Raw genomic sequence first — 21,583 nt, 5'->3', positions numbered from 1 at the left:
CACTGAGACTGTGTAGTTGCCTAAGCACTTATACAACACTCAATAGGTTGCTATTAAAAATATTTTTATCACAGGGCTTCCCTGGTGGTGCAGTGGTTGAGAGTCCACCTGCCGATGCAGCGGACGCGGGTTCATGCCCCGGTCCGGGAAGATCCCACGTGCCACGGAGCGGCTGGGCCTGTGAGCCATGGCCACTGAGCCTGCGCCCAGAGCCTGTGCTCCGCAACGGGAGAGGCCACAACAGTGAGAGGCCCACGTACCGCAAAAAAAAAAAAAATATATATATATATATATATATATTTATCTTTGTTTCCCCATATATAAAAGCAGAAATAACTCCTTTATTATAAAGCAGAAACTAACACACCATTGTAAAGCAATTATACTCCAATAAAGATGTAAAAAAAAAAAAATCAACCAACCCAGAAAACTGATTAAAACAGTTATTTTAGGCTCCTATGATTTCTATTAAAACGTCTCAGCCAAAATGCTTTTTTAACTAAAAAACTATTTACAAGTAAACAAAAGAAATGATTTGATGAAAAATTTGGATAATGTTCTAAGTAGGTCAGGAAAAGGTGTACAGTTGCTTTAAAATCTGAAGTTAAACTTAGCTTCATCCTATCTTAGCAAAACAGTGAGGGTTGGGAAAAGCACAGGAAATGATGTCATCTGTCAAGCAGCATAGGAACTCAACCCACAAACTGATTTCAATTAAAGTGGTTCATGCCAAGAGCTAATTTCCATTCCCACATGAGCAACAAAGCCATTTAGCTACTTTGAGATAAAAAAGCTAACAGTAGTTTAAATAGTGACTTTACATTATTTGTTCAAATTGAAAAAGAGAATGAATTCTTCTTTCTGGGAAGAATGGTAAGCTTACATTTAAATGTAATATCATAAAAACCTCCCTGATATGCTGTTACACTTTTTCCTACACTGTCTTTCAGGTGAACTTTTTCCAGCATAAACTATTCTTTCTCCTTTAGAAAATAAAAGCACTTGGTCAGACTTATGAAACAGTAAGGCATGGTTAGTCCAGTGGTCGAAATAAACCAATGTACCATGTCTCCTTGGGCCAGAGGTGGAAAGCTCATCGACAGATAACAGCATCTTAATCTCCTGCTTTGCCACGAACATGTTTACCAAATTCGCATTCTTTGTGAGTCTTAGATCTGCAGGGGAAAGAGTATTTCCTTAAAGGTGGGAGTGATCACTCAGGATTTCTGTGGGGAAATAAAAGAACTAGATCTGTAGCTTCACTACACAGCAGAAACAGTTTAGAGAGTATATATATACACACTAGTTTTATTGTTGATTGAGTCCTGCCATTGATGCATATTCTAAATTTACTCTGATGTGACAAAGAATTCCAGATGTCTGGCAATTAGGAGACCATGTTCTGTGTCGCTAGAAAAAGCCAACTGAAAAAATAAGGGCTTCACTTGAACCCATATGATGCTCTAAATACTTCAAGTTACAATAGATTCCTAAACTCAATCTGTGTTAAGATTTTACCAGAAACTGAAAATACTAGGGGAGTTTAAGTGTCAGTGTACAGGTCTATGCTGCCACGTGCAGTTGGCCCTGAGGAGAACTTCCTCTCCAAGATGGGCAGACAGCCTCAAAGGGTTTCAAGGAAGGCTTAACATCCTAGAACTAACAGAAAATGTTGCCATTAACCTGTATCCACATAGAGTCCCAAACAAATTTTATGTTCATTCCAGAAGATGTCAGTCAGTCATTTCAATCATTCAACAAATATTTACTGAATGCCCTCCATTTGCCAGGTATCAGAAAGAGCAGAAGAAACTTTCTTTAGATTATAGCCCAGCACAAGTTAATTCTTAAAATAACCAACCAAAAGAGAGTGACGTAAACACGCTACTGGAACAAGAGAGATGCAGGGCTGGCACTTGGGTCTAAATACCTCTCAGGTAATGATTTTCTTTGGGATGCATTAGCTTGGGACTGATTCTAAAAACTTCCATTATCTTGGCAGGCACAAGGGGCAGAAAGAACACTGGGAGCAATTTGCAAATAAGTATCTGTATGGCAACATGTGATTTTAATGTAGGCACTAGGAAAAGTGCAAGGCAAATTAAACAGCTAGACTAACTTCTGGACTTGACACCTGAGACAACAGTCCATAGGGGCAACCAGAGTCACTGCAGGATAGAAATAATTTTCACTGGGAGAGATAACAGCAATGACATTTTCCTTAAGTGCATAAATAATCTATGGTGCCTTAGAAGAGCAACTTCACTAAAGTGTCTCAAAACAAAACAAAAAACCTAGCAGAGCTGCAAATGGTCCAGAGAAAGACAAGTTACATGATAGCAGTGATAAAGGCACTTCCATAGAGGGCTAACTAGAAAGCAAAGAGCTCATTCCTCTTCTTCCTGTTCATAGAAATCCCACACCACCCTGAAAAATCTTTCCAAGGTCACTTCTTCCAGACTAGCTACAGTACCACCTTCCCATCCTTTGAGTGTTCTTATACTTTCAGCATGTGTTTGCAGCACACTCACTCAAACTCACTAACACACTGCTCTACAATTGTTCCCCTGGCCTTCTTACACCCTTAGAGTTTGGATTCACGTTGGGAGTCCCAGCACCCCAAATTCTAACTAAACTGAAGTGAATTAAAAATGATAAAATTTTATCCAACTAAAAGGGGTTCCAAATTGTAAAGATGCCAATACTCACCAAACTGACACACAGGTTTAAAGCAATTCCTATCGAAATCCTAGAAAGATTTTTTTTGTAGATACAGACAAGGCAAAGGAACTAGAATCACAATTTTGAAAAAGAAGAATAAAGTGGGAGGAAATTAGTCTACTCAATTTTCAAAACTTACCACATTGCTGCAGTAATCAAGACTGTATCGTACAGGAGAAGGGACAGACAAATGGATCAACGGAATAGAACAGAGAACCCAGAAGTAGATCTACACAAATATGCCCAACTGATTTTTGACAAAAATGCAGAAGTAATTCAATGGACAAAGGATAGCCTTTTCAGAAATAAATGGTGTTGGAGCAATTAGACATCCACAGGTATCAACTACACCTAGACCTCAATCTCACACCTCATACAAAAAGTACCTCAACATGGATCACAGATGTAAATGTAAAACTCTGTAACTTTTAGAAAAAAGGGAGAAAATGTTCAGGATCTAGGGCTAGGCAAAGAGTTCCTGGACTTGAAACCAAAAGCGTGATTTTTTTCCATTAAAGGAAAAATTGATAAATTGGACTTAATTTTTAAAAGCTTTGCTCTGTTAGAAGATGAGAAGGCAAGCTACAGAGTGGGAGAAAATGTTTGCAAATCACATATCTGACAAAGAGCTAGTATTTAAATTATATAAACAGTAAAATAGTTAAGAATCCAATTAGGCAAAAGATGTGAAGAGACATTTCACTTAAGAAGATATATACAGGTGAAAAAATGGTACAGATGAACTGGTTTGCAGGGCAGAAATAGAGACACAGATGTAGAGAACAAACGTATGGACACCAAGGGGGGAAAGTGGCGGGAGGGGGGTGGTGGTGGGATGAATTGGGAGATTGGGATTGACATGTATACACTAATATGTATAAAATGGATAACTAATAAGAGCCTGCTGTATAAAAAAATAAAATAAAATTCAAAACAACAACAAAAAGAAGATATATACAGGTGACAAATAAACACAGGAAAAGATGTTAAACATCATAAGCCAGTAGAAAAATGCAAATTAAAACTACAATGATGTAATTACTATATATCTATCAGAATAGCTAAAATTTAAAATAGTGGCAACCCCAAAAGCTGGTAAAAATGCAGAGAAACTGGGTCATTCATGTACTGCTGGTGAGAATGTAAAATGGTACAGTCACTCCAAAAACAGCTGGCAGTTTCTAGAAAAGCTAAATATGCAACTACAGTACGACCCAGCAATTACAGTTCTGGACGTTTATCCCAGAGAAATAAAGACTTACATTCACACAAAGACCTGTACATAAATGCTCATAGCAGCTTTGTTTGAAAATCAAAAAAACTAGAAAGAACTCATATGTCTTTCAATGGGTGAGTGGCTAAACAAACTGTGTTACATCCATAGTGTGTAATACTACTCAGCAATAAAAGGGAACGAACTACTGATATATACAACAACAACAATAGGATGAATTTCCAGAGAATTATGCTGAGTGAAAAAAGCCAGTCCCAAAAGGTTACATACTGTGTGATTCCATTTATACAACATTCTTGAAATGACAAAATTATAGAAATAGACAACAGGTTAGTGGTGGTCACGATTAAGGAGAAGTAGGAGGAAATGAATATGAGAGTAACATGAAGGATCTGGTGGTGATGGTAATGTTCTGTAGCTAGACTGTATCCGTGTCAATATCCTGGCTGTGATATTGCACGATAGTCTCACAAGATGTTAACATGGGGACAACTGGATAGAAGGTACCCAGGATCTCTACACAGTACTTCTTACGACTGAATGTGAATCTACAATTATCTCAAAATAATAAGTTTAATTTTTAAATCCTTTTTAAAAACATAAAGAATAAAACAGGATGAGCATAAAATTGATCTCCAAAGTCTAAAATGTGAAATTTAGGGAGCACCTTTTATAACAACATACTGTATATTATTTAAGAAGATAATCTATTGTATATTTCTATATATTTAAGGAGAGTTTGAGTGAATTCATGGATCACCAATGACAGGTCTTTATGAGAATTAGCGTTGCTCAGGATCTATCTCTGGCCTCAGAGACTGAGAGAGTAGAGAGCAGTCCTAATAGACCTGGAGTTAAAGTCTAGAAAACTCGCTCTGACCCTGCCTAGCCAATCCCGTTTTTGCCCTGGTGCCTCAATGACTGGCAGCAAGACTCCCGATAGGTTAAGGGAAGCCACGACTTCCCGGTGTCCAAAGGAATTGCTGGCTGGCAACTTGGACTTTCTGGAAATGCAATCTCTCATTCAGGCCACTAAGAGATCATTTCCTATTTTACAAGTCACAGGACACAAGTTGAAAATAACCTGAAAGAAAAACCCTCCTTTCATTCTTTGTATTTTCAAATGAGAAGGCTGTGGCCTCAGAGGTCCTACAACTTGCCCAGACCTCCTTGACTCCATCACATAACAAGTATAAAGTTTCTTATAGGAAATACTGATAAAATGATATTGACTCCCTCTTAGCAGAACCACAGGTAGTGAATGCAAACATTTCACTGAGTTGGATTATTCTTCTGTTAGCAGGGCAGTTAGCAAAGGGATCCATCCAAATGTGTCTACCACATCACAGGCAGGAAGTTCTATAGGACGGCAGAGCTGTTCCCTAGAACATCACTTAAAAAGATCAGAAATGAATTCTGAACATCCCCAGCTACCCTTCATTTAAAACATTCTGCCATCTTTAGTTGTGCAAGCTGTCTGGACATTATTAGTTCAGGTAGAGTCCAAGCCAACAATTTTAAAGGCTCCAAATGCCTGAAAAACCCTGATGAAACCATATCTTCCCTCTCACACCACTCTCAACCACCAGCTACTTGGGGGCTTTGTCCAATGTCCAAGTACCGTAGATGAACCCAAACCATCTCAGAGAGCACCACCCACAGGTCTTGAACTTCAGCCTCTACCCTAACCTGGCCCACAAAACCATACCACTATATTCCTCCCACCTCACTGCTAGCTTAAAGTCTACTAGGACCACAGCTTTTCCCTCTGATCTTGTTAACATCCTTTCTCCACATCTCATGATTTTTACTTGATTAAATCATTAGCAGCTCACACTATCATTGAAGACCTTTCCAGCTGGATACCCGGTTTTGCCATCCGGCAATATTTTCTTCCCCCAGTGGAGTACAGTGTTGTTGGTTGGTTCAAGAACCAGTCTGAGAGATGGTTCTATTCCCAACTTGATATGTAGACTCCTTCCCCACCCTGAGGCTCTCACTCCTCAGAGGCAGCCTGGAGGTCATCCTGATGGAGATGGAGACATCCGACATGTTCCCCAAAGTGCTTCCAGCTGAGCTCTCTACCTCTTGATATTCCTCCAGCTCAAGTGCTCCTGATATGTAGAACTAACCTACCCTTGCTTGGAGGACACACATTGAAAACCAAGCTGAGATCAAGTAAGAACATGCTACACCCATTGCAATAAGTTAATGAGTCCCAGCCCAAGGGGGAGTTTCTATCTCAACCTACAACTGTCTGTATTTAGTGCTAGACTATCTCTGTTTGGTTTCCACCAGAAGCAAGTTTTGAGACAATAATTCAAATGTGAGTAGTTTATTTCAGAAGTAATTTCAGGAAACACTGGTAAGAGACTGGGAAAGTGAAAGAAAGCCTATAAAGTACATTATCAAGCCTATTCCTACTGTGGGCAACTAGGGCTCAATCCCACTAGGGAACTTCAGAAGACAGTGCATAACACACTTCGCAGTTATGCAAAAGGAGAGGCAAGGAAGCATGGGTACCTATCCAACACTCTCCGTTTGTCATTGGTTAAAAGGTGCTTCTAATTAATCCCCTCAGCCTTCCAGCTTGTCCTACATGCTCCGTGGCCAGAAAGATGTTACAGAGCTCCCAGGCCGAGTCACTTGTGTCACCCATGAATGCCAAGGTATGCGCGTGGGCACCAAGAGGGTCTGCTACCCTGCACTACTTGCCCCGTCCTGTTAATTGGTTCATGAGAGCCACGGTTAAATGTGAGGACTCTTAACAGGTAATGAATCTTGACCCCGCGGAAGTCTCTACTTGCAATCGATGAAAGAGAATGCGCTTATTCCACAATACTCTCCTTAAAACCTTGTCAAAACCAGAACACACTGTAAGAGGAGTGTATTTTCCCATCAGAAATGGGAAATGGAAAAGGAACCTAAAAGGTGATGGTCAAGGTGTTGAGGGGCTATTTATATAGACATGAACTTCAACTTTTTTAACAACCAATGACTCACCTCCTTCCCAAGCCCTACATTTCCCCTAATTCACTGCTGAGCACCCTGCATTTCAAAACAAAAACCAATAGAACAAGCAAGCAAAGTCTCTGAATAATGAACAGAATGAACAAAGTGGTAAAATTCTGAAAGGGAAAATATGTTTGTGCTTCATGATAAATCATCCCCAATAAACTGCCATGATGACTCCTTCCATTTTCTTCTTGCAAAAGCAGGGGTCTCAAGTTGTAAAAAGTGTTTAATCAGATTCATATTTCAGTACCACAAGGAAGAATGCTTAGTTTTCTTGAGCCAAAAAATGTTCATTAAACAATCATTTCATTGAGCATCTTTTATGGTGTTTACACTGGAGATACAAAAATGAATAAGGTGACACCTACACAGAAGGAAGCCATAATCTTTATATTATTCACAGTAACTACTTCCCATAGGTAATTTCCCTATAAAAAGTGAAGAAGGGAAATGAGAGCCCAGATTGAGGAAAGCCATTCCAAGTATTTTGGGCAGAACAGAGAAGGCAGATGTTCTAGTGAAAAAAAATGTATTGCAGGCAAGAGAAAAGCCAAAAGCAAATTTAGGAGAAAATCGGGCATAACCACATAAAATAATATTATATATAATGACATGTTATACTCACTGGATCTGGAACCACAGGAAGGAGCTATCTGACCAGATGGGCAAGTGCACATATTTGGCCTAGAACAAAATCCATCCCCACAGGAATGCCGGCAAATGGCTGTGAACAAAACCAGAGGTCTGTTAGCACATGGCTTCAGAGCACGGTGATTTACAGGGCCCCAATCCTCCAGTGAGGAAACCTGGCCTATCAGGTTCCTTGTTAACTTTGCCATCATGACCTATGGGACCTTAGGCTTCAGATTCATTCATTTATAAAACAAATCTGTTGGACTAAATAAACTCTGGCTATAAGATTCTTATCCGTATCAGTGGTTCTCCATTCTCTCTTTGCTTATTCCACAGCTCTCAATCTGTCAAAAACCCAAGATATCCTATAAAGGGAAAATAAAATAAACAAAAATCCTGTGTGTGTGTGTGTGTGTGTGTGTGTGTGTGTGTGTGTACACACACACACACATACACACACATACACATTGTTTTTATGCTAAGTTTAAGATGTAATAATATAAAAATTATAGCAGTATTCTTGGGAGCCTATTTTATTATAAATGCTTAAAGTTTACTAATTTTTATAAAAATACTGTGCCCTGCTAAGACTACTTCCCTAGATAAGACCCTGCCAGTCGAGAACATATGATCTATGGAGGAACTTGTATCCTACATTTAGTCCTGTTGTGAATTACATCCAAAGTCTGAGAGAAGACGTGTGAATCCACTTTGGTAGTACTGATCCTACAGTCAGGAAGCCATTCATCTTTTAGAGAATTATTAACATTTTCACGCCACCCAGAAACTAATATCATACTTGTACCAAATGCTCTGCTATTGGACTAAAGAATAAGTTCAAATGGTAAATGATTTATATTTAACGGAAGACCAAGATTTGGTCACTACTTTTTATACTCATAAGGCTTGATCCTTTACTTCAAACTCCTGAACAAACTTGCAAGGGCAAATGAAATGTACAAGGCCAAAAATAATACCCTTGATAGACAGTGCACTGAAACATCAGAAGAGCCTAGGATGGAGGTTGAAAACTATTAAGAAATAAGCTGTCAAAGGATCCTACAAACATTTATTTAATACCTGAAGTCAGCATTTCTCAGAGATTCTATAGAACACTAGGGAAAGGGTTTTGTTGTCAAGTTCATTTAGAAAACTCCAAATACCATTATATCCCTCTCTTAGTGAGTCAGGTTTGATCTTGAAGTAAACCACAATGTGCCAAATGAATAAATTGCTTTTAGTTAAAAGCAAGAATTGGGAAAGGGATTAACTTTTTCAGGTCACCAAGAGAATGCTGGTTGAAATAATCTCTTCTTCTCCACAGACCACTCTTGGCCAAATAAGAAGGGGGGGTGAAGTAACTCCTTAAGTGTCCTTTCAGCTCTAAATTTCCCATTATACAAATGGAGTTTTCTAAAAACAAAAATTATTTCACAGGTAGGATAACTGTAAAAGTTCATGGAGGACAGATGCCGTAACTAACTTGACTTAGTATCGCCATTAAATAGCACCTTGTCTTGCATGTAATTTGTCGCTCAACATTTGTGGGGTATGATGAGAATCTGGGGCTTTCCCACAGAAGCAGAGTCGGTAGAGGAATCTCTGGTACCATCTGAGTTCTTCCCCTAGTCTTTTCACTCATCCTCACATGATGCTCTATCTGCTTCCTCTCCCCTTTGTCTAAGAGTTAGGTCTGCTTTTAGCCTCGATCACCGAAATTCAACATACAAGGTTTGGGTGGGCTTGTGGGTGGCCAACACAGTTAGAAATTACAGTAAGGAAAGCAGAAATGATAAACTGTTTTTCAAAACTCCATCAAAGTGATTACATAGTCTATGCAGCCAGGCACAAGGTATGCCATGACATGAAACCTTGATCAAAGTATCCCTGTGGCTCTATTCCCTCTATCTCAGAAACATTCTAAAGGAAGTCATTGAGTTAAAGTATAACAGTGGTTTCACCAAGTTAATATATTTCCCAAGCTGGATTCAGAGAAAGTAGGAAAATCTTAGAGCTGGAAGGCTCTGCTATAGACATATTAATGGTATGCAGTTACAAAAGACCGAATACGAAGAATCACCATGCAACCAAAACAACAAAACAAGAACATGAAAAATGACAGACTATTTACTTACGGACAATACACTGATTTCCACCAGGTAAGGTCTTCCATCCAGGGCAACAGTAAGCATTGTAACGTGATCCACAGACATTAGGTCTGAAACAAAAACAAAAAAAATTCAATCACGAGAATTCCATACTTTAAAAAAAAAAAAAAGAATATATGACCAAATAAAAGGAAAAAATTCCTGAGTTATTAGAACAGTATGAATCTTTGCAGACAAGAAAAGTAAACTCATGGGACTCAATGCTGGCTTGGTAGTTTGGGACATTTTAACACAAGATACCAATACAGATATGCTTAATATCACCTATGCATACAGCACATCAGGAAAATAAAAACCACAGGAACAAAATGCAGTGCTTTCTATCATAATGCACATATATAAAAAGTTATGGAGCCATATGAGACTAGTTTAAACAATAAATGTACCAATCTAGTTAAGAAAAGTCATCATAAAATCTACTGAATGTAAGGTTTTATATTTCTATTCATTGAAGTTGTGTATATTTTTTCCTATGGCCCAGCTACCCTGTAAAATGTGACCACATTCTTCCTTTCACCAGAATTACAGGAATGCACACCCTGACATTAGAAAAAAAAAAAAGCCAAAACACGTAAATATTTCTTTAGCCAAAATTTGGAAACATAGTTGATACCAGCAGTTACAGGAAAATAAAGCCAATGTCACTCTGGCTTCCTTGTTTACAGTTCATCACATGTCTTGGAGCAAAGCCTCCATTCAGGATACATTCAGGATCCAAATGATCCTATTTAACAATTTAAGGGAGCAACTGGGTAAAGATCTAACAAATTTTACACTGGAAACTAAGGCAGAGGGTATAACACACAGAGACCCCAAAGAAACCATTCATTCATTTCATTTTGCCACGTCTGAGGGCCTAAACCTTGATGCCAGTTCCTCGAGTTCAGGGGCTGATAAGGCAGGTCAAAGGTTTTGCAATCAGTTTCACAAACTAGGAGCTATTCCAAGGCTTGCTGGTATAAATACTGCAGTCCCATAAGTATAAGACTTTAAGAACAACTGCAGAGCTAAAATGCATACCTGTATATGCACAGAACCCTCCTGCATTTCCTCTGAACTCACTACTTTAACCAAATGCAGGATTGGGAAGTGAGGTAAAGTCTTTGCTCTGTCCTGTACTCTCTTTACAGCCCCAGAGAACCTGGAATACTCTGCAGGGAAAAATGTACACTTCAGACCAACTGATGCTGAGGTCAGAAAAAGAAATAGGAAGAAGGATGGAGGAGCCAGGGAGAGGGTCCCAAATCCATACCCAAAAGCCCACGGCTTCTCCAAGGCTAGACAGAAAATGATTGGATAGAGGCTTAATATGTGCATGACGTTAGGACCTCTCTGAGCCTTATTTTATTTCTCTACAACTGGGATAATGAAATGTCTGCCTTGTCCACATTGTGTGTGTGTGTGTGTGTGTGTGTGTATCAGATGAAATAATGAACATGAAAAGCTTACATATGAAAAGGACAATGAAAACACACAGCAGCATTGTGGTGGAATCATCTTCTGACCTAAATTAGCTACTCAGCCAAAGGAACCATAAGAGATTAAGGAAGAGAGAAAGACTTTATTAGGAATTCTAAGCCAAAGGCTCTCAATTCTTTTTCCCTCCTGTGACAAAGTAGTGCCCCAAGCTTCAGTTCAGAGTGCCCAGAACTTCCTAGGGCTACTCAGAATCTTAGAAAGGGGAGTGAGAGGAAAAGATAGGGTAGAAGGCTGGGGCAGGAGGACACCCAAGCTTCGTAAAAGTTCCCTCAATCTAAAATGACAATCCAGGCCAAAGTCAACCACCTCAAACCTTCCCCACCAACAGCCCATTACAACAACTCCACTGGATTCAGTCCAACCCCAAATCAAACCCTGGAATAACTTCAGAGGATCCCTAAGCCTTTGTAGGGTGTCTGCTGTTGGAGTAACTATGTTTTTCAGACAAAAATCAGGATATATTGTCTGACAAGGAGTGTATTTATGGAGTAACAACACATATAACAGGGTAAAAAAGCTAAGAAAAAAAGAGTCCAGGATCAGTCCTAACAGTCCTGCAAAGCAAGATATTCAAAATATTTTCCAAGGTACATGAAAAATCACAATAATATAGACATTCTTTACTGTTTCCTCAAACTTTAGAATCAACCTACAGACAAAACATGAAAGATGTTACAATTTACAATGGTTACAAAACAAAACGTAAATATTTTAAACCTTTGTGTATCATAAATCAAGAAACGAGTTGGAAAGAAAGGTGTGGAGAGAAATAAAGCAATTGATCCAAGAAATAGAGGTTTAGATATATAATGTTTATAAGTACCAAATGATTATAGAATGGCTAAAAGTCATTCTATAATTATTTTAAAAATATGAAGAAGAAGAGAGAGTAAAAGGTATAGATCTAAGTGAGCTATGTCCCCATCTTTCATGGCAAGAAGCCAATAGGTACTATTTAAATCTAGACATAGAAGCACAAACACGGAACATGGTGTCATGGGGATAAATGTGAGAAGAACTAAAAACAGAAATGGTTAAAACTGGTTGCCTTAAGAGATGAGGATCTGGGGAAGTAGAGAGTTCTTTTGCTTTCTCAATTAATGCCCATCTATAACTGTTAATTTCTTAAACATGTGCTGTTATACTTTGATCATCATCCTTTATTTATTTATTTTTCTTTAATTTTATTTTACCAATTTTTTTATACGGGAGATCCTTATTAGTCATCAATTTTATACATATCAGTGTATACATGTCAATCCCAATCGCCCAATGCAGCACACCACCATTCCCACCCCACCGCGGTTTTCCCCCCTTGGTGTCCATACTTTTGTTCCCTACATCTGTGTCTCAATTTCTGCCCTGCAAACCGGTTCATCTGTACCATTTTTCTAGGTTCCACATGTATGTGTTAATATATGATATTCGTTTTTCTCTTTCTGACTTAACTTCACTCTGTATGACAGTCTCTAGATCCATCCACGTCTCTACAAATTACCAGATTTCATTCTTTTTTATGGCTGAGTAATATTCCATAGTATATATGTACCACATCTTCTTTATCCATTCGTCTGTCGGTAGCATTTAGGTTGCTTCCATGTCCTAGCTATTGTAAATAGTACTGCAATGAACATTCCGGTGGATGTGTCTTTTTGAACTATGGTTTTCTCTGGGTATATGCGAAGTACTGGGATTGCTGGGTAATATGCTAATTCTATTTTTAGTTTTTAATGGAACCTCCACACTGTTCTCCATAGTGGCTGTATCAATTTACATTCCCACCAACAGTGCAAGATGGTTCCCTTTTCTCCACACCCTGTCCAACATTTGTTGTTTTATAGATTTTCTGATGATGCCCATTCGGACTGGTATGAGGCGATACCTCATTGTAGTTTTGATTTGCATTTCTCTAATAATTAGTGATGTTGAGCAGCTTTTCATGTGCTTCTTGGCCATCTGTATCTCTTCTTTGGAGAAATGTCTATTTAGGTCTTCTGCCCAATTTTGGACAGGGTTGTTTGTTTTCTTAATACTGAGCTCCATGAGCTGTTTATATATTTTGGAGATTAATCCTTTGTCCGTTGATTCGTTTGCAAATATTTTCTCCCATTCTGAGTGCTGTCTTTTCATCTTGTTTATGGTTTCCTTTGCTGTGCAAGAGCTCTGAAGTTTCATTAGGTCCCAATTGTTTATTTTTGTTTTTATTTCCATTACTCTAGGAGGTGGATCAAAAAGGATCTTGTTGTGATTTATGTCAAAGAGCGTTCTTCCTATGTTTTCCTCTAAGAGTTTTACAGTGTCCGGTCTTACATTTATGTCTCAAATCCATCTTGAGTTTATTTTTGTGTATGGTGTTAGGGAGTGTTCTAATTTCATTCTTTTACATGTAGCTGTCCAGTGTTCCCAGCACCACTTATTGAAGAGACTGTCTTTTCTCCATTGTATATCCTTGCTTCCCTTGTCATAGATTAGTTGACCATAGGTCCGTGGGTTTATCTCTGGGCTTTCTATCTTGTTCCATTGATCTATGTTTCTGTTTTTGTGACAGTACCATATTGTCTTGATTACTGTAGTTTTGTAGTATAGTCTGAAGTCAGGGAGTCTGATTCCTCCAGCTCCGTTTTTTTCCCTCAAGACTACTTTGGCTATTCAGGGTCTTTTGTGTCTCCATACAAATTTTAAGATTTTTTGTTTTAGTTCCGTACAAAATGCCATTGGTAATTTGATAGGGATTGTGTTGAATCTGTACGTTGCTTTGGGTAGTACAGTCATTTTCACAATCTTTATTCCTCCAATCGAAGAACATGGTATATCTCTCCATCTGTTGGTATCATCTTTAATTTCTTTCATCAGTGTCTTATAGTTTTCTGCATAGAGGTCTTTTGTCTCCCTAGGTAGGTTTATTCCTAGGTATTTTATTCTTTTTGTTGCAATGGTAAGTAGGAGTGTTTCCTTAATTTCTCTTTCAGATTTTTCATCATTAGTGTATAGGAATGCAAGAGATTTCTGTGCATTAGTTTTGTATCCTGCAACTTTACCAAATTCATAGATTAGCTCTAGTAGTTTTTTGGTGTCATCTTTAGGATTCTCTATGTATAGTATCATGTCACCTGCAAACAGTGACAGTGTTACTTATTTTCCAATTTGTATTCCCTTTGTTTCTTTTTCTTCTCTGATTGCCGTAGCTAGGACTTCCAAAACTATGCTGAATAATAGTGGTGAGAGTGGACATCCTTGTCTCGTTCCTGATCTTAGTGGAAATGCTTTCAGTTTTTCACCATTGAGAATGATGTTTGCTGTGGGTTTGTCGTATATGGCCTTCATTATGTTGAGGTAGGTTCCCTCTATGCTTTCTGGAGAGTTTTTATCATAAATGAGTGTTGAATTTTGTCAAAAGCTTTTTCTGCATCTGTTGGGATGATCATATGGTTTTTATTCTTCAATCTGTTAATATGGTTTATCACATTGATTAACGTATATTGAAGAATCCTTGCATCCCTGGGATAAATCCCACTTGATCATGGTGTATGATCCTTTTAATGTGTTGTTGGATTCTGTTTGCTAGTATTTTGTTGAGGATTTTTGCATCTATATTCATCAGTGATATTTGTCTGTAAGTTTCTTTCTTTGTAGTATCTTTGTCTGGTTTTGGTATCAGGGTGATGGTGGCCTCATAGAATGAGTTTGGGAGTGTTCCTTCCTCTGCAATTTTTTGGAAGAGTTTGAGAAGAGTGGGTGTTAGCTCTCCTCTAAATGTTTGAGAGAATTCACCTGTGAAGCCAGCTGGTTCTGGACTTTTGTTTGTTGGAAGATTTTTAATCACAGTTTCAATTTCATTACTTGTGATTGGTCTGTTCATATTTTCAATTTCTTCCTGGTTCAGTCTTGGAAGGTTATACCTTTCTAAGAATCTGTCAATTTCTTCCAGGATGTCCATTTTATTGGCATAGAGTTGCTTGCAGTAGTCTCTTAGGATACTTGATATTTCTGCAGTGTCTGTTGTAACTTCTCCTTTTTCATTTCTAATTTTATTGATTTGAGTCCTCTCCCTCTTTTTGTTGATGAGTCTGGCTAATGGTTTATCAATTTTGTTTATCTTCTCAAAGAACCAGCTTTTTGTTTTATTGATCTTTGCTATTGTTTTCTTTGTTTCTATTTCATTTATTTCTGATCTGATCTTTATGATTTCTTTCCTTCTGCTAACTTTGGGTTTTGTTTGTTCTTCTTTCTCTTATTCCTTTAGGTGTAAGCTTAGATTGTTTATTTGAGATTTTTCTTGTTTCTTGTGGTAGGCTTGTATAGCTATAAACTTCCCTCTTAAAACTGCTTTTGCTGCATCCCATAGGTTTTGGATCATCATGTTTTCATTGTCATTTGTCTCTAGGTATCTTTTGATTTCCTCTTTGATTTCTTCAGTGATCTCTTGGTTATTTAGTAACGTATTGTTTAACCTCCATGTGTTTGTGTTTTTTACGTTTTTTTCCCCTGTAATTCATTTCTAATTTCATAGCATTGTGGTCAGAAAACATGCTTGATATGATTTCAATTTTCTTAAATATACTGTGGCTTGACTTGTGACCCAAGATATGATCTACCCTGGAGAATGTTCCATGCACACTTAAGAAGTGTAATCTGCTGTTTTTGGATGGAATGTCCTATAAATATCAATTAAATCTATCTGGTCTATTGTGTCATTTAAAGCTTCTGTTTCCTTATGTATTTTCATTTTGGATGATCTGTCCATTGGTGTAAGTGAGGTGTTAAAGTCCCCCACTATTATTGTGTTATTGTCGATTTCCTCTTTTATAGCTGTTAGCAGTTGCCTTATGTATTGAGGTACTCCTATGTTGGGTACATATATATTTATAATTGTTATATCATCTTCTTGGATTGATCCCTTGATCATTATGTAGTGTCCTTCCTTGTCTCTTGTAACAGTCTTTATTTTAAAGTCTATTTTATCTGATATCAGTATTGCTACTCCAGCTTTCCTTTGATTTCCATTTTCATGGAATATCTTTTTCCATCCCCTCACTTTCAGTACAAACGTGTCCCTAGGTCTGATGTGGGTCTCTTGTAGACAGCATATAGATGGGTCTTGTGTTTGTATCCACTCTGCAAGCCTGTGTCTTTTGGTTGGAGCATTTAATCCATTCATGTTTAAGGTAATTATCGATATGTATGTTCCAATGACCATTTTCTTAATTGTTTTGGGTTTATTTTTGTAGGTCCTTTTCTTCTCTTGTGTTTCCCACTTAGAGAAGTTCCTTTAGCATTTGTTGTAGAGCTGATTTGGTGGTGCTGAATTCTCTTAGCTTTTGCTTGTCTGTAAAGCTTTTGATTTCTCCATCGAATATGAATGAGATCCTTGCCGGGTAGAGTAATCTTGGTTGTAGGTTCTTCCCTTTCATCATTTTAAGTATATCATGCCACTCCCTTCTGGCTTGTAGAGTTTCTGCTGAGAAATCAGCTGTTAACCTTATGGGAGTTCCCTTGTATGTTATTTGTCATTTTTCCCTTACTTCTTTCAATAATTTTTCTTTGTCTTTAATTTTTGCCAGTTTGATTACTATGTGTCTCGGCATGTTTCTCCTTGGGTTTATCCTGTATGGGACTCTCTGCACTTCCTGGACTTTGGTGGCTATTTCCTTTCCCATGTTAGGGAAGTTTTTGACTATAATCTCTTCAAATATTTTCTTGGGTCCTTTCTCTCACTCTTCTCCTTCTGGGACCCCTATAACACACATGTTGTTGCATTTAATGTTGTCCCAGAGGTCTCTTGGGCTGTCTTCATTTCTTTTCATTCCTTTTTCTTTAGTTTGTTCCACAGCAGTGAATTCCACCATTCTGTCTTCCAGGTCACTTATCCATTTTTCTGCCTCAGTTATTCTGCTATTGATTCCTTGTAGTGTAGTTTTCATTTCAGTTATTGTATTGTTCATCTCTGTTTGTTTGTTCTTTAATTCTTCTAGGTCTCTGTTAAACATTTCTTGCATTTTCTCGATCTTCGCCTCCATTCTTTTTCCAAGGTCCTGGATCATCTTCACTATCATTATTCTGAATTATTTTTCTGGAAGGTTGCCTATCTCCACTTCATTTAGTTGTTTTTCTGGGGTTTTATCTTGTTCCTTCATCTGGTACATAGCCCTCTGCCTTTTGTCTATCTTTCTGTGAATGTGGTTTTTGTTCCACAGGCTGCAGGACTGTAGTTTTTCTTGCTTCTGTTGTCTGCCCTCTGGTGGATGAGGCCATCTAAGAGGCTTGTGCAAGTTTCCTGATGGGAGGGACTGGTGGTGGGTACAGCTGACTGTTGCTCTGGTGAGCAGAGCTCAGTAAAACTTTAATCTGCTTGACTGCTGATGGGTGGGGCTGGGTTCCCTCCCTGTTGGTTGTTTGGCCTGAGGCAAGCCAACACTGGAGCCTACCTGGGCTCTTTGGTGGGGCTAATGGTGGACTCTGGGAGAGCTCACGCCAAGGAGTGCTTCCCTGAACTTCTGCTGCCAGTGTCCCTGTCCCCAGGGTGAGCCACAGCCACCACCCGCCTCTGCAGGAGATCCTCCAACACTAGTATGTAGGTCTGGTTCAGTCTTCCTGGGGTCACTGCTCCCTCCCCCGGGTCCCGAAGCGCACACTACCTTGTGTGTGCCCTCCAAGATTGGAGTATCTGTTTCCCCCAGTCCTGTCGAAGTCCTGCAGTCAAATCCCACTAGCCTTCAAAGTCTGATTCTCTAGGAATTCCTCCTCCCATTGCCAGACCTCCAGGTTGGGAACCTGATGTGGGGCTCAGAACCTTCACTCCAGTGGGTGGACTTCTGTGGTATAAGTGTTCTCCAGTCTGTGAGTCACCCACCCAGAAGTTATGGGATTTGCTTTTACTGTGATTGCAGCCCTCCTACCATCTCATTGCGGCTTCTCCTTTGTCTTTGCATGTGGGGTGTCTTTCTATGTGAGTTCCAGTGTCTTCCTGTCGATGATTGTCCAGCAGCTAGTTGTGATTCTGGTGTTCTCACAAGAGAGAGAGCACGTCCTTCTACTCCGCCATCTTGTTTCCTAATCCTCGCACCTTCTTTTCTAGGAAGATTTTCCAATCTTACCTTCACCTTTGGGAGCTCCTCTTCTGAGTTTCTAAAACACCCTCTATCATCACTTTTCATAGTACACTGTAATTTTTAGTTAACTTTCCTGTAGATTTTTAGTGCTTTGGGAGCAGGCATTTTATTTTTACATCTCTGTCTCCTGATACACAGTAGATTCTGGATTCATTCATTGAGTGAATCATCATCTTTTATTTAAAGTAACAATTTTACTTTAAAAGTATGAACTTCTTATCTCATAAACAGGTGCTTTCTGCTTCATTAGAATGAGGCATTCACAGCTCCCTTTCATTAGTTATCACATTTTCATTTCACTGAATTTCTTAAAATTCTCTATAATGCTGAATTATGATTTATTTTGTTTGCATGCTCTGACTTTTTTGAGTTTAATAACTTTTCCCTTTTTAATAAGTAATATATATATATATTTTTAATTAATTAATTTTATTTTTGGCTGCATTGGATCTTCGTTGCTGTGTGAGGGTTTTCTCCAGTTGCGGTGAGCGGGGGCTACTCTTCACTGCGGTGCACGGAGTTCTCTTTGAGGTGGCTTCTCCTGTTGCGGAGCACGGGCTTCTGACACACGGGCTTCCGTAGTTGTGGCTCGCAGGCTGTAGAGTGCAGGCTCAGTAGTTGTGGCGCAAGGGCTTAGTTGCTCTGAGGCATGTGGAATCTTCCTGGACCAGGGCTCGATCCCCTGCATTGGCAGGTGGATTCTTGACCACTGCGCCACCAGGGAAAGCCTAATATATTATTTAATTTCAACCAACATCGTCAAATGACAATTGCTTTAATCTCGTTACCATTCATTCTTCAACAACACTAAATACTACTACGTCTTGTGGCTTAATGCAAAGTATTAGAAAGATGTAAGATTTCTCCTCTGCTGACTTTGGTTTTCAGAACTGCAAACTAACAGAACATGTTCAAAGAAGCTGGGTGGCATTTGTTCTACTTACACACAGAAAAAAACACCTTTAATTCTAGAAATAAATGAATGTCTTATTTAAGTTGGAAAGTTCTAAGATATGTAAAGTCTAAAGTAGACGAGTTGGATGATTTCCATTCTAAAAGATTTTACTCTAAAGTTTCAGCATGAAAATCATTAACAAAGAAGACAAATCATTAATGGAGTTACTTTTTTGTGTAAATCAAAGTGTAGCAATCATACCTCTTCTTCTTCCTTTTCACTTCATCCGCCATACCTACCAACCCACCACCAAAAAAGAGTCAGAGATAAAGCTCCATGCAAGTGGCAGTGGCATTCTTCAAATTAAAGGTAAAATTCAAAGGGAAAAGATATAGTAAGTGCTAAAGATACGCTATTTCATCTTCATAGAAACTCTTTGAGCTAAACCTTACTATTACCGTTTTAACAGTAAGGTTTAACAAACTAGCCAAGGTCCCATAGCTTGGAAGTAGAGAATGGAGTTTGAACTCATGAAGTCTTATTCTAGAGTACACTGTCTTAGTCCCTAGGTTAAGGCAAAGATGTATTTAGGGGAGATGATGATATTCGCCCAGTAGCATTCCTGGTGGCATAGATAACAAAAATCACAAAATGTCCATCAACTGACCAAAGATTAAGCATAAACGGTTTTTACCTGTATCTTAATAGTTTATGGGGGGAGGGCGAAAATATGTTTAGATTTCACTTTACTGCTATACGTTCCATTTTTTTCAATTACTAAGTCTTTGTCTGTAACTTTTCTTACCAGTTGCTTTGAATGTTGTGCTCTGTAATAAGCCAGCTCCAATCACTCTGGGGGCTGGGTGAGCCTCAGCAGGCTGGATATTTGGATCCAGTTCAGACACAGAACTCAGAGATTGTGTGGGCTAGCTAAAGCCCCTCTCGATGGAGCAAACAGCTGGGCTCTACCATGTATGACCACATCATTGCAAGAATTAGCCTCAGTGCAAGATGTCTGCAGTGTGTCCACATTCCTTAGCCAACCCACTTCTGCAAGTCTGGCCTGTCTTTCAGCAAGAGAGCCTTTCTGCTTCCTATCCCAAGTGCAAACTCCTTTTCAAACATGACCAGGGTAATAAAGACAAATTCAAGGAGCTCTTATTTCATATACATGAGTTTCTCAGCTTGTGAAGTGATAAAACCTTGGGCAAGGAGAATAACAAGCATTAGGTAAAGGTTAATGAGATGGACCCTGCTCTGTGAGTTGCCTGCTTTTTTGACCTTTAGGCAGAAAAGTTATGATTTAGCCCTCTTGAGTATAAGCGTGGAGGGGTATCAAAAAGCATATGCCTCCCACATAATGATGGGTGCCCAAATGCCCATGTAACATGTCTCAAGGTAAACATCCTAATATCCCACTGTTCCAGAGTTTAAAAATGATCATAACTTTCACTGTCAAAAATGAGATACATAATGAAAAAACTATAAAACACAAATGAGCTACATATATTGTGAACCACACATCGTTATTTTATTAGTTCTTTGACAAATTTTATCAAGGTAAAAAGAAAAACCATGAGTGCTATCTGATAAAGGGATCCACTGCTTCAATAAACTTTGCAAACACTACCCCCTTATTTTATTTCCTGTATTCTGGCCCTCTTCACAGCCGAAGGCAGAGGTCACATCTCCCAGCAGTGATCTGAATATCACATGTGACTGTTCCAGCCCATCTGCCCGTCACAACAAGTCAAGTAATGAAACTTCAAACCCCGGTAGTGAAGACAGCTTCCAGGGCCTCCTCAAGCTTCAGCCGGGCTCTCCAGAGCCAGGGACTCATTTGTGGATTGTCTGAGTCAACACTGGCTGGGACACAGACAATCCTGGTTTTCTCCTTTGAAGACTCAAGCCAGCCAGCCAACCTCTCTAACCTACCTCATGTAGTTTTTCTTAATTAAAATGATCTCAAAAGGAACAAGAAGAAGAACCATTCGTATTGTGGTTTGCAGGAGCTTTACCCCCTTCTTGCTCTCTCCCATCTCTGGTAGATTGGTGACTCCATTATCCTTTCCTCCAAAGTCAATGTCTGCTCTCAAGACTTCCTTCCCTCCCTCCCTCCTCTTCTCTTCCCTCCTTCCTTCCCTTTCTTCCTCCCCCTCTCTTCCTCTCTTCAGTTCCTACCATCAGGACATCTAGAATCAAATGTTCTGTGACTACCTCAAACTCAAGGTATCCAAGATCACATAACTCATCTTCCTGTGTAGTCAGTAAGTTCACTGCTGAGCACACAACAGGGCACATGAATAATCATCTTGTCCACCAACACAAA

General features: G+C 39.0%; 1 protein-coding gene across 2 annotated transcripts in view; it reads right to left on the bottom strand.

Moving 5' to 3' along the window:
- The window catches only part of FBN1 (fibrillin 1), a 252,069-nt gene that overhangs the window by 206,804 nt on the left and 23,682 nt on the right, over positions 1-21,583 (bottom strand). For both annotated transcript variants that reach the window (XM_030842674.2, XM_060294282.1), the window contains exons 2-3: positions 9,739-9,821; positions 7,596-7,694 (exon numbers count right to left, since the gene is read on the bottom strand). In XM_030842674.2, coding sequence (XP_030698534.1) covers positions 7,596-7,694; positions 9,739-9,821 — 182 coding nt within the window. The remainder of the gene's footprint in view (positions 1-7,595; positions 7,695-9,738; positions 9,822-21,583) is intronic.

Source organism: Globicephala melas, chromosome 2 (genome assembly GCF_963455315.2).
Source record: "Globicephala melas chromosome 2, mGloMel1.2, whole genome shotgun sequence".
In the NCBI taxonomy this organism is placed as follows: Eukaryota; Metazoa; Chordata; class Mammalia; order Artiodactyla; family Delphinidae; genus Globicephala; species Globicephala melas.
Note: the sequence above shows the minus strand (reverse complement) of the source record. Positions and strands in the feature narration are given on the sequence as shown.